We start from the raw sequence: 14,113 nt of genomic DNA on the forward strand, positions 1-14,113 counted from the left end.
AAAATAGACATGGAAGATAAGAATGAAGAATGTTTTTTGAACACATGAGCTAGGAGTGGCGGGGTGGTTGGTGTATGGTGCGAACGACTTTTTTTTGGGGCGTAAGCCACAAACACGATCAGTGTTGGGCCGTAATCCAAGGATGGGTGAGCTTGCTTTTCACTAGAGCCCAGCCCATTTATTACTTCTTCCGTATCCTCCAGTAACCCTACAGCCCTACTCCGCTCCCTCATTTCCGTTTCTTTTCCCCACATGACTCACGAGGGCTCCGGCGGCGGCGGCGGCGGCGAGACGGCCCTCCGCCCCGGCCCTCCGCAGGCGGCGGCGCCGCTGGAAGACGAGGACGTCCTGGGCGAGATCCTCGTCCGCCTCCCCCCGCTGCCCTCCTCGCTCGTCCGCGCCGCCGCCGTCTCCAGGCTCTGGGGGCGCCTCGCCGCGGACCGCGCCTTCCTCCGCCGCTTCCGCACCCACCACCGGAGGCCCCCCGTCCTCGGCGTCTTCGAGGAGCGCGACGGGGAGCTGGTGTTCACCCCGCTCCTCGACGCCCCGGACCGGATCCCCCGCGAGCGCTTCTCCATGCGGTTCTGGCACGTGCTCGGTTGCTGGACCTTGCTCGGGTACCGCCACGGCCGCGTCCTCATGGTCAACCAGGATCTGGCCCTGCTCCTCGTTTTCGCCCCTCTCGTCGGCGGCCGCCGCGGCCTCCGCGCCGTGGTGATTCCTCCGGATTTCGTCGACGGCGAGTACGCCGTCGCCAACGGAGCGGTGCTCTGCGCTGCCGGCGGCGAGCAGGGCCACGTGCACGGAGACTGCCACTCGGGCCCCTTCAAGGTGGTTCTGGTGGCCACCAGAGTGAGACACCCGGTCCTAGCCCGGGTCTACTCCTCGGACACCGGTGAGTGGGGAGATCTTGTCGTAATGGCGGAACCATGTGTTGTTAGCAGCTTCCCCTCCACCCTCGTCGGCAATGCTCTTTACTGGTGGCTAAAAAAGTGTCAGCACGAGGATGGCATACTCAAGTTCGATTTGGATAGCCAGACACTATCTGTGGTCAGGAGGCCTATTTTTGATCGCATTCCCAGTTGCAGCATCCGGATCATCAGGGGAGAGCATGGCGGTGTTGGCCTCGCTGTATTTTCGTACCCGAGGTTCCAAATCTGGGAACGCATGGTCAATAGTCATGGTACTGCCATATGGGTGCTGCGAAAGACGGCTCGCATGCATAGTATGCTTCAGTATGCTATGCTGACTATAGTAGGGTACTCTGAGGATGGGGATGCGCTTCTTCTAACAGTGTCCTTCGGTGGGGGTGTGGCCGCCTACAGCTTCATGCTTCAACTTGAGTCAATGGAGTGGACGAATCTTAATCAAACATTTTTGGAGTATTCCTACCATCCGTTCGCATACTTCTATACTGCAGGTAATTGTTTATCTTTACATTACAGGAGTTGCCTGAACATGCTTACTTTGCATACATGGTTGCCCAATGCCTTTACTGCGCTTTGAACTGATTGCTAGCAACTTAGATCAATATAATTGTTTTTTTTGTTTTATAACTTAACTGGATTTATCTGGAAGGTAGCAAACTATTTTGACTTATTTGTTCTATCGTATCATTTCTTTGGACACTACACTAGTGTAAAAAACGTTCTTATATTATGGGACGGAGGGAGTAGTATTCAATTACCGAGTTTGTCGAGCTATTTTACCTAATCTTGGCGGAGTGACTTCAAAGGTTTAATCATTAATCCCTTTGGTAGTGAAGTATTGAAGTTAATTTTTCCTGATCCTTCTGAGTTATGGCTCGTGCAATCATCACTAATGAGGTTGGTTGCCACAGGTACTGTCAGAGCATCAAGTACCGCTCCAGCCATTGAGCCACCACAGCAGCGAAGTACAATTCCAGCCATTGTGCCACCACAGCAGTGAAGTACTGGTCCAGCCATTCCACAGCTGCGGGGTAAAACCATATATTGTCATGCATCTCGTCAACCTTCAGTTTCGTATGATCTGCATATTTTTATGACTTGGTTGATGCAATGAGATGAAAGACTCGGACCAAGGGACACCCTATCGTAAATGATGCTACAGTAGTTGATGTTGGCTGCCGCTTGTAGGAGATAGAGCATCATTTCCTGTGCTATCCGTATCATAAGATGAAGTCGACTCCTGGGTGTTGGGGTCCTAATTGAATTCTGAAGCCATGTGTTGATCTCTGCACTTTTTTCATCTTGTTTTACAAGTAGTTGAGGGCTGAGGGTGCAACTTCTGAATGGTTTGAGCTTGGGGGTAAATTGAACCAATGCAATAGTCGAGGAAGCAAAATTAGGCCTTTCCCTAGATAGGTCTTAGGTCAATAACTACTGTGCTGCCACAGTAAAAAAGAAGGATGTTTACTCGGAAGTCTGAACAGGTCTATCCCTTATGATATTGAGCATGCAAATGCAATCCCACCACATGTAGTACAATATGAATGTTTTTAACAAATGGTCCTAAACTACTCGGGCGGAGAGAGGCGGCGGTCATGTGTCGTTCCATCTGGTAGTTGTTTCTTTCCTTACTGTGTTGTCCGCTTCTTTTCATCGAAGCTCATAGACTTTGGTCATTTAGTCGCTGCTTCTCTGCCAGCGGGGCCTCCATTCTCGTTGGTCCTGCTGGCAGCGGGCGGGTTTTGTTTGTGTCCTGTGCTCGACATCTTTTTCACCATGGCCCTCACCCCCATTCTCCTTCTTAGAGAGGCTTTTCATCCACTGTACCAGATTAGTCACGAGGCACAGAATTAGGTTTGGTAGCAATGCCGCTTCATGCACGCGGCCGGGTCGAGAAGACAGACACTATTGCTGGGCCCATTATCCAATAGGTGATGTCCTCATGTCCAACCATCTCCTGAAACTGTTGCTGGGCCCATTCTCCAATGGGTCATATCCTTCTCAGAGAGGCTTTTCATCCACTGTACCGGATTAGTCACGAGGCACAGAATTAGGTTTGGTAGGAATGCCGCTTCATGCATGCGGCCGGGTCAAGAAGACAGACACTATCGCTGGGCCCATTATCCAATAGGTCACGTTCTCATGTCCAACCATCTCCTGAAACTGTTGCCGGGCCCATTATCCAATGGGTCATATCCTCATGTCCAACCACCTCCTTGTTTAACTTAGCTTATTTGCATTTGCTTTTCCGCACAACCATATCTTCTCTTGTTAAGCTTCCTAATGCCTACCACTGGGCCTTAGCTACTGCTGGGCCTGCACGGCAGCTTGGTGCTCCTTCCCACGGTAAGAACTAATCAAGCGAGCGATCAAAGTCTACAAAAATGGTGAATAGTAATGCTGCCCCTCTCCTTCCAACTTTGCGCCCCTCCTTTCCCTTCCCATTGTGGCATCCAGCGTTTTTTTTTCGAGCAACTGCGCCTGCAATAATGACAGGCATGGTAGATCTGGTGTGATGGAAAGGGGCTCCAGCGTGTAACCATCCGTGTCAGCCTCTTTTGTGGGGATCAAAGCAACACTAGCCACATTTACAGTGATGGGCGATGGTGAAGCACCAATTCACAAAGCCATTTAAATATTTTCCTGTTTCGTGCAGCAATATTTTGTTCATAAATGTTACCCATCTATAGTTTGGCTATTAGATGATTAGAATGAAGCAGGCTTGCTACTTCAATTACAGCTACGTTTTAAGTAAAGATCTTGATATGGTTTCCGATGACCCATGGCATAGTTAGTGCGTCCAATAACATCCTGTTAAAATTGTTGAAATCTCATCTGTGATGTGTTCTACCTTTGTTTTTTCCCTCTACGATCTTTGAGAATATGAAGCTCTTGTTAGTTTGTCGGCTAGCGGCATGAATCACAGTTGCACAACTAAAATATAAATTGGAATAGCTTTTAATACAAATCTTTATTTGTTTTATGCTTGGTGCAGGTGGTCGCATGATTTAGTTGATCAATAGGATTTGCATCTGCAGAAGGTATATATTTTTTCGAATTGCTTCCTTCATATGTTTCAGTTGGGCATAGTTTGTATCACCATCAATCGTATGAAACTTCATCAATTGCAGAGGCATATGTTGATTTATAGGATTTTTAAATTCATCTTGTATATGAAGACCATAGAAAGTGTAAGATCAAAATGTAAGTAAAACGCTCCCAGTATGTTCTGATTCACATGGCCAGCGGCTCTAAACTGCGTCTAATTAACTGTTATTTTCAGTTGGATTTGGTCTCTTAACAGCACTTGGTGGTACGAGTTGAATCATAGAACAGGATGCAGGTAAGCACAGGGGACAGGTAAGCATTGTTATTATGATCTGTTTGTAGCTTCCTAAAAATGAGTGTACTGTCATGGTCATTTGACACAATAAGAAAAAACAAAGGAGTGTAGGCTGATAGAAGTCGTAATTGTGAGTTGGCACCTTGCTTTCAACAAAAGTTCATCTCATTGTACAACAGCAATACATATCAGTAAAATAAAAGGATGTTTATTAGCCAGTTTTAGACGTGGTGGCATAATATCAGTAAAAACTTAAGAATGCCTATCGTCAGATTTTCCTTTTGCGAAGCCTTTTTTGGACCATAACTTTTTGTTCTTTGGCAGATGCATAGTGTGCTACTGCAAAATATTTACTTGATCCTTGATTGAAATACTTTTATGAACTGAGATCTTGCGCTCTGCTTTTACCAATCAGCCTGTTTGCTTCTTTTCTTACATGTACTTTAATTATACATTTCTGGATTTGGTGCTTTGATTTGCTGCAGTTTCCTTGATTCAGTAGATGCATGATGTGCATCAATACACTGGACTTCATGATCGGTTTTCCATCTCACATCAATAGTTTAGGCCACTATTTGTTTATCCATGCATTTTAGGTAAACATTGGTGTAGACTTGGTTGTTTTTTTTGGTTGTTTGTGGTATCCATTTTCCCCTACACTAGGTAATTGCCCGTGCGGCGTTGCAACTTGCAACGGAGGCATACAAAATGTACCACTAAAAATTCAGTTAGTTTTTTACATAACAACCATGATTTACCTTTATTGTTAATGTGAACCTTGATTTACCATCTATTTATTGTTAATGTGACTGCATACTAACTGATGCAATTAGCAAGTGTTAAGTGATAACCTAATTCTGGAATATCAGTTGTGGGAAAGTGCAGCACAAATTAATCCTAATTTAATTCTTTCCCCAACCTGCTTGGTCCTACAACAGGCAAACATTAGGTTGCTAGCAACAAATGATATGCAAGGAATAAATTGCAACCCCACAGAAGAGAAAAAAAGGGCTCTTTACCTTCTATCCTCCCAATCTGCAAAACAAATAGAATTGAGACGTATCGTGCCAATTCAATTACTAAAGCTCATGTCCAATTTTGGAAGCTAATGGCCAAGTAGTTGGCAATTTTGTTTCTGAAGAGAAATGCATTGATGCAATTTTGTCCACTTTGGATAATTCCCTCTTAACAAAATGCCAGTGATGTTTCTCTTAATGTAGTATGCTGACCATTTCAGCAGCATAATTTCTCTAAGTGACCATGCAGTATTCAGTGACTTCTCTAGGTGACTCATATGCAGCATGCATGGATGGCTGGGAGACTGGGCAGAGAGAGTTTGTCATGAAAACTGTTTTTCGCTTTAGCTTTCACTTTGTTGTGTTTCCTCTGTCCATTCTTTCCTCAGTTAAAACTTCATTGCCAAAAACCAGATTACCTCCTTCCATGATCTGCACAAAGGCATTCACCAGACTGAGAGATGCAAAGTACAAGTGCATAAAATCTGTGTCCAAATCGTTTAGTTATGACAATTACAAGTTTAGTTGTTTAATATATACAATAAGAAATTCAGTGTTCTACCAATTACATCAAATTAGTAGTCAGTTTATCCCATGCAGTGCACAGGAAAATGTCAAAACAAAGGAGAGGATGAGGCCGTCTACCTTGTAGAGGAGCAAGCCCGTACTTGCTGCTGCCGGTCTTGGCGCTGCCTTCGCGTAGGTGGAGGTCGTCAAGGTCGAGATCTGCGAGATCCCCAGAGTGGCGCATGTTATAAGAGCATCAAAAGAATTCAGAGGAGGGGCTCTGAATCGAACATAGAAGAATCAAATCTTTTGCTTGCGGCGCCGGATCATGAGCCCCCGGCGCCAATTGGCCGGTGCCCCGTCGGCCTCTCTGGGTCAGTGACGTAGCAGACTGATGCGAAGGCAGAACCAGCGGGTGAGGAGGTCAATGTAAGGAACCGGGGGGTGGCGGTGTCACGCAGCGTATTTTTGGGTAGCTCGGACATCGAAGTTGCACCAGTGAGTCGAGGAGAGGAAGGAGGTGTTGAGGTGTGGGGTGGCGGCTGGCTGCAGCGGATGTCCGGGAGCGGTAGCCGTGGCGGCGGAGAACAGGGAAAGGGGATTTAGGGTTGAAGAGTGGTGCGGGATGGAAAGATGAGAGAGGTGGGCGATGGATTCTGCTGGACTTTTTTTTCCTTGCGCGGGGGTTCTTTTGCCATCTAGAAAACCGAGTGGGGGAGAGGAGCGGCACGAGGCAGGATGTGAAACGGAAGAGGCGGACGAAAGGAACAAGCAAAAAGTTTTTTGACGGGATAGGAAACCTTACTCTTTTTTTGGTAAGTAGAGATGGTCCGTTTTGTCCTCTAGGAAACCTTTATTGTTGAGTTGTTCCTTTGTGCTACTGTTCCTCTTTTTGTTTTTTCCCCTTTTGGTGTCTTCCTTCCCTGTTTTGTAGTTCCATTTTGCACTGGATTTTGGCAGTGGCAAAGTAATAAACTTATCACTGGCGTGCACTCATTTGACCTTTTGCTTTGTGCACACAATCATGCATTAATCTTTGGTTATGTTGCTATTATTCAGTTTAGAGTTTTGCAGTCAGATGCATCTTTTGTGAATAGCTCTTGTAGAGTTAATCAGTGGGCTATGGAAATTTTACCCCTCACTCTATAGATTGGTTGGTTTGAAGCTTAGTATATATTTTCTCCCTGAATGCTATATAGTATTTACAAAAAAAATGCTCTCAATAATGTCCATGCCTCTAAATTTTTTTTGAAGATTAAATTCAGTTAGCTAAGTTTCATTATATGGATTTCTAACAGTTTAATCTGCAGAATGTTTTCAGACTATCTGCTGATTTTGCTGTAAGATCGTGAATCACAAGAATCGTCACCTCTGTTTGGTTAATCTATCTAATTTTGCTATTTCTCCATTGTTTTGTTGCTTTAAAAGCCATGTTTGAATTGTCTTTATTTTTGATTAACTGTACTATGTACATTATAATATTATGTACTTTGGTGAAGTACGGCCTCATTGTTTGCTTCTAGTAGCTCCCAAATTGCCATTTTTCTGATTGCCTTTTTTGACCAACAAAGACTGAAACTCATTTTTGCCATTTTTCTGATCCTGTTATATCTTTTTTATGTTTATGTCATTTTCTTGGATATAATTAAGTCAGTGCATTTTGTTGTTTCCTTGAAACTCATGTTTTGGGATTTACTTGGTTTCTTACCATGTATCTTGTGGTACAAGCAATAACTCTGTATGAGTTTGCGTTGGTATGCAGGGTTACTTGGCATGTCAAAGAACCACAATCCATAACTGGCCCTGCAAGCATCTCAGTTCTTGTAGGTTTATAAAGGTGAGCGCCCTGTTGGCAAAATAGGGCATGCGATCTTCTTATGTCAAACCCTTGTTAATCAATTTGCATCGTGGAATGTCTTGATGAATGTACATATCTGGAAAGTTACTCTATTCTGCTGGTGCAGGCTGGAACGCTGTTATATCCTGTCAAGTTTTGTTGTGCCTATGTGCCCAAGTCACACTGGGCCTGAAAATCACAATGCATCTTTTTTTGTACTGTATATTGCAGTAAAATTTAACATTTGAACCGAAAAACTCTGAAGCCAAAGTGGGCAGTGAAACTGTCTTTATAAATGTTGCGATGCAAACACACTGTTGAAAAGAATTGCATGGGAATCGTAATGTTCATCTTCCTCTACAAAAGCGTACTTATCTTATCAGAACTGAATGTCGTGTGTGGGCGCAGACCGGGGCAAAGCATTTGAGCGCCCTTCTCCCACTGTAATTTCCTTTTGCCCCGGCTGGTCGTTGCCACTCATGTACCTATCTCTTATGTTTTTGTTTCTCTTCTCTTAACATATGACATGCAGTCTTGCATGCTTGAAAAATGAAGAAGAAAATAATTGCATGGGAGGCCATTGCCAAATGAAAGGGTTGAAGCTTATCAGTTTGTTTTGCTTGAGATGGTTGAAGTTATCAGGAATGTAATAAAGAACAGTCTGTAAATTCCATTGTAGGCTCTAGTGAAGGGTATCCATGGACGATTTAAAGTGAAGACGAGCTGCAGCGAATTGTTAACTTTTGTGTTTTGGCTCCTAGGTGCATATGCACCCATTGTTTAAATACACATTTTTGAAAACTTGAAAAATTCGGAACAAAAATCCTGCTGGTATATCTGGACATTCTATGTGCATCCACAAAGTTTCGTTGAAAAATGACGTTTTATGTGGCTTGTGCAAGAAAGATAAAAAATGTAAAATGAATAGTTGTAATGAAGCATTAGAAATTGTCTTTTTTACACAAGTCACAAAAAACATTGTTTTTCACCAAAAACTTTGTGCATGCACATATAATGTCCGGATATATACGCGGAATTTTTGTTCGGATTTTTTTAACTTTTCAAAATGTGTATGTAAACAATGGGTGCATATGTACCTATGAGCCATTGCCAATTTCCGTAACTTTCAGAGATTATGTGCATCCAAAGGATATGTTACCTGCTTTCCGTCTGGGTTGGCATCAGGATATTTTTTATTAATCTGTGATATTAATCATAATAAAAGGAAATATTATCTTTTACTCTTAATGATGGACGAGGTGAGCCCTTTGCTGTAGTCAATCGTGTCACTTTTTCCTTTCTAAATAGGCAAATATCAGTATGACATTTGCCAGGAAAAGGCTCACAGCCATTCTAAAAGGAAATGAATAAAGAAAAAAAAAGGGAAAACAAAAGACGCAGTTAGCTGCAAATGTTTGTCCCCAGGGGTTGACATTTACAAATGATTTCGCTTGCAGTGTTAGTTTGGGGGGGGAGGGGGATGGCAAATTAATAACATGCCAGTTTTCTTTAGAAAAACTGCCATCATTTGATCTTGTAGAGTAACTAAATTATTAAGATGGGATGCGGCATCTTTATTGAGAAGGCTGGAAATAGCTTCAATTTAACAATATCATTATTCACATCTTTTTTCTTTTGCATATGACACAAATTAACAAAATTATTAAGATGAGATGCGACATCTTCATTGGGAAGGCCGGAAAATTGATCTTTCATAACAAGATTCAGCAAAGCGGTATTAATTTCACAAGATTCCGCATTAGCATCGGGAGCAATCGGACTACTAATAAAATCATTATTATTGGTGTTGGAAAAGTCACACAATTTGGTATTATCTTGAGCCATCGTGACAAAGCAAGCAATCCAACACACGAGCACGCAAAGAGCAAACGAAAAAGACGAACGGAAGAGGGGCGCAGAAAAGGCGAATCTTTTCAAAAATCATTTTAGAAGTGGGGGAGAGGAAAACGAGAGGCGAATGGCGAATAATGTAATGTGAGGGATGAGATTTATGATGAGTACTTGGTATGTCTCGGCTTGGCGTAGATCTCCTCGACAACGGCGCCAGAAATTCTTCCTGCTACCTCTTGAGCTCGCGTTGGCTTTTCCCTTGAAGAGGAAAGGGTGATGCAGCAAAGTAGAGTAAGTATTTCCCTCAGTTTTGAGAACCTAGGTATCAATCCAGTAGAAGACAACACACAAGCCACCGAATACCTGCACAAACAAACACCAACTTGCACCCAACGCGATAAAGGGGTTGTCAATCCCTTCACGGTTATTTGCAACATGAGATCTGATAGAGATGGATAAACGGCAAAGTAATATTTTTGGTATTTTTAATTTATGGAACGGAAAGTAAAAGATTGCAAAGAAAGTAAATAGGAAACTGAAATTGTAGATCGGAAACTTATATGATGGAAAATAGACCCGGGGGCCATAGGTTTCACTAGAGGCTTCTCTCAAGATAGAAAGTATTACGGTGGGTGAACAGATTACTGCCGAGCAATTGATCGAAAAACGCAAAGTTATGACGATATCTAAGGCAATGATCATGAACATAGGCATCATGTCCGTATCAAGTAGACCGAAATGATTCTGCATCTACTACTATTACTCCACACATCGACCGCTATCCAGCATGCATCTAGAGTATTAAGTTCATAAAGAACGGAGTAACGCCTTAAGCAAGATGACATGATGTAGAGGAATTAACTCAAGCATTATGATGAAAACCCCATCTTTTTATCCTCGATGGCAACAATACAATACGTGTCTGTTCCCCTTCTGTCACTAGGATCGAGCACCGCAAGATTGAACCCAAGGCTAAGCACTTCTCCCATTGCAAGAAAATCCAATCTAGTTGGCCAAACCAAATCGATAGTTCGAAGAGACTTGCAAAGATATCAAATCATGCATATAAGAATTCAGAGAAGATTCAAATAATATTTATAGATAAGCTGATCATAAATCCACAATTCATCGGATCTCGGCGACCACAGCGCAAAAGAGTATTACATCGAATAGATCTCCAAGAACATCAAGGAGAACTTTGTATTGATAATCAAAGAGAGAAAAGAATCCATCTAGCTACTAGCTATAGACCCGCAGGTCTGTGATAAACTACTCACGCTTCATCGCAGAGGCTATGCTATTGATGTAGAAGACCTCCGTGATCGAATCCCCCTCTGGCAGGACGCAGGAAAAGGTCCCTAGATGGGATCTCACGGGTACAGAAGGTTGCGGCGGTGGAAAAATGGTTTCGTGACATTTGCCAGGAAAAGGCTCACAACCATTCTAAAAGGAAATGAATAAAGAAAAAAAGGGAAAACAAAAGACGCAGTTAGCTGCAAATGTTTGTCCCCAGGGGTGACATTTACAAATGATTTCGCTTGCAGTGTTAGTTGGGGGGGGGATGGCAAATTGTTTAGAATAACATGCCAGTTTTCTTTAGAAAAACTGCCATCATTTGATCTTGTAGAGTAACTAAATTATTAAGATGGGATGCGGCATCTTCATTGAGAAGGCTGGAAATAGCTTCAATTTAACAATATCATTATTCACATCTTTTTTCTTTTGCATATGACACAAATTAACAAAATTATTAAGATGAGATGCGACATCTTCATTGGGAAGGCCGGAAAATTGATCTTTCATAACAAGATTCAGCAAAGCGGTATTAATTTCACAAGATTCCGCATTAGCATCGGGAGCAATCGGACTACTAATAAAATCATTATTATTGGTGTTGGAAAAGTCACACAATTTGGTATTATCTTGAGCCATCGTGACAAAGCAAGCAATCCAACACACGAGCACGCAAAGAGCAAACGAAAAAGACGAACGGAAGAGGGGCGCAGAAAAGGCGAATCTTTTTAAAAATCATTTTAGAAGTGGGGGAGAGGAAAACGAGAGGCGAATGGCGAATAATGTAATGCGAGGGATGAGATTTGTGATGAGTACTTGGTATGTCTCGGCTTGGCGTAGATAAAGTTATATTAGAACACCTAAACCCGCTGAACAAATCAAGGTAGAACCTAGTGTTGCTATGGTTAAGGATCTCCTGGTTGAAAATATAGATGGACATGTTATTTACTTCTGTGAAGAAGCTGCTAGAATTGCCAAACGCAATGAAAAAGATAAACATAGACCTATTGTTGGCATTCCTAGGGCTAGGCATAAAAATCGATCAACCGAAAACTGAACCGAAACTGAAACCGAAAAACCGAATTTTCGGTTTTTTTGTTGTGTAGAGAAAAATTCGGTTAGCAAGGCTACTAACCGAACCAAATTCGGTTGGTTCGGTAGATTTCTCGGTTAACCGAAATCGCCGAATCCCAGCCCACTCACTCTGCCACCCGCAGCCCACTCCCTGCCCTCGGCCCAGTACAAGCCCACCCAAACCCTACGCCTAAAACCTAACCGCACGCCCGCTCCCCACCCCCACGCGGCTACGCCCCGCACCGCAAGACCTGAATCGAAGGCGAAGCTCCTCCCTGTCCTTGCCCTACTCAGCCGGCGGCGGCCCGCCTCTACTCAACTGAGCGGCTGAGACGCCGCCGGCGCCGCCACCGCTAACTGCATCGTCTTCCCCACCCGGCCACCCCCTACGCCATCGCATCTTCTCTCTCCCCCACCCGGCTAACCCCGAGGCCCCGACGGCCTACGCCGTGGACTACACTGCATCTGCATGAAGGAAGAAGAGGAGCAGGGAGACAAGGACCCACCGTCGCGGCGTCGCCCATCAGTCAGTCCACCTCGGCAACTCAGCGGCGACCGCCGGTCCACCTCCGCAAGATCCCGCCAGCGTCTTCTCCAGTTCGTCACCATGTCTTCCACGGCAGAAACTGAGCATTCCATCAATGTAAAAAGTCCAATATCCCATCCTTTGTCTGCAATTTTTGTTTCATTCTTTGTGGATGCATGATTTTAGTGGATGGATGTACTAGTGTTCTCTGTACTTTTCACTTCTAATTTTATCTACTGCTACAGTTCAACCTGAGATGAGAGCAACTTGTTGCTGGTTCCTTGGCTACATGCTTGGTGGCTTGCCGTTGTGCACCTGATGGAAAATTGGGAAGTGCAACTATCGTCGGCTGCTCCTTGAAGTGCACTTGAATCTTGGTTGTATGCCTAGTTTTGAAATGTACAAGTATACTTTGACCTTGGCTGTGTGTTCAACTTGAAGTTTGGATTTGTTCTATTGGAATTTGGTTGTCACTTGTCACAATCAGTGTGCTTAACCTTGTTTAACTTTTATTTGTGTGATGTGTCTAGACTATTCTGAAATAGTGAAATGCTTATATCTGAGATGCATGTGATATATGATAATCATCTGATGTCAAAATGTTCCATACTTTTACAATTTTGCGTCGTTATGCTATCAGTTTTTTCTACAAAATCTGTACATGCTGCTGTCAAAATATGTTCTGCACTTGCATTTTCTGTACATGATGCAGAATTCGGTTAAAACCAAAAACCGAACCGAAAATTTTGGTTAACCGAAATTTCGGTTAGCTCATTTTTAGTGCCTAATTCGGTTTTCTATTTTGCTAACTGAATTGCCCAAAAAACCGAACAGTAGAAACCGAAATTTCGGTTTCTACCGAATGCCCAGGCCTAGGCATTCCTGTTGTCTCAGTTAAGATAGGAGATCACTCTTATCATGGTTTATGTGACATAGGTGCTGGCGTGAGTGCTATTCCTCTTACCTTATATCAAGAAATTATGAATGACATAGCACCCGCTGAAATAGAAGACATAGATGTTACTATCAAGCTTGCTAATAGAGACACCATCACACCAGTTGGGATTGTTAGAGATGTTGAAGTCTTGTGTGGGAAAATAAAATACCCTACTGATTTTCTTGTTCTTGGTTCCCCACAGGATGACTTTTGTCCCATTATCTTCGGTAGACCTTTCTTGAACACCGTTAATGCTAAAATAGATTGTGAGAAACAAACTGTCGGTGTTAGCTTTGGTGATGAGTCTCATGAGTTTATTTTTTCCAAGTTTAGTAGAAAACCTCATAAAAAAGAATTGCCTAGTAAGGATGAAATAATTGGTCTTGCTTCTATTGTTGTACCTCCTACTGACCCACTAGAACAATTTCTGCTAGACCATGAAAATGATTTGCATATGCACGAAAGAAATGAAATAGATAGGATCTTGTTCAAACAACAACCTCTGCTTAAACACAATTTGCCTATTGAAACTCTAGGAGGTCCTCCTCCACCTAAAGGTGATCATGTGTTTGAATTAAAATAGTTACCTGACACTTTGAAATATGCTTATCTCGATGAGAAAAAGATTTATCCTGTTATTATTAGTGCTAACCTTTCAGAACATGAAGAAGAAAGATTATTGAAAGTTCTAAGAAAGCACCAAACTGCTATTGGGTATACTCTTGATGATCTTAAGGGCATTAGTCCCACTCTATGTGAGCACAAGATTAATATGGAACCTGATGCTAAACCCGTTGTTC

General features: G+C 43.1%; 1 protein-coding gene across 5 annotated transcripts; it reads left to right on the forward strand.

Moving 5' to 3' along the window:
• The first annotated feature begins 206 nt into the window (after positions 1–206).
• On the forward strand, positions 207–8,296 carry LOC125513397 (uncharacterized). Of its 5 annotated transcripts, none has more exons than XR_015608323.1 (5): positions 207–1,420; positions 1,841–1,960; positions 3,925–4,133; positions 4,213–7,632; positions 7,760–8,296. XR_015608323.1 is itself a non-coding variant. In XM_087528122.1 (2 exons), exons 1-2 carry the CDS (start codon positions 253–255, stop codon positions 1,927–1,929), a joined length of 1,257 nt encoding a protein of 418 aa, XP_087384248.1. In that variant the 5' UTR covers positions 207–252; the 3' UTR covers positions 1,930–2,062. The 5 variants fall into 5 exon arrangements, 1 of the variants encoding a protein (XP_087384248.1); XR_015608321.1 differs by lacking the exon at positions 7,760–8,296 and having other exon boundaries at positions 3,925–3,970; positions 4,061–4,133; positions 4,213–7,745; XR_015608320.1 differs by lacking the exon at positions 7,760–8,296 and having other exon boundaries at positions 4,213–7,745.
• The last annotated feature ends 5,817 nt before the right edge of the window (positions 8,297–14,113 follow it).

Source organism: Triticum urartu, chromosome 6A (genome assembly GCF_056163025.1).
Source record: "Triticum urartu cultivar PI428250 chromosome 6A, HENAU_Tu73, whole genome shotgun sequence".
In the NCBI taxonomy this organism is placed as follows: Eukaryota; Viridiplantae; Streptophyta; class Magnoliopsida; order Poales; family Poaceae; genus Triticum; species Triticum urartu.

Excerpts from the sequence above, each read along its gene's own strand:
- LOC125513397 (XM_087528122.1), top strand. The coding sequence starts at position 253 with ATGACTCACGAGGGCTCCGGCGGCGGCGGCGGCGGCGAGACGGCCCTC. Across the intron at positions 1,421-1,840 it reads CGCATACTTCTATACTGCAG|GTACTGTCAGAGCATCAAGT; the intron begins GTAATTGTTTAT and ends TGGTTGCCACAG.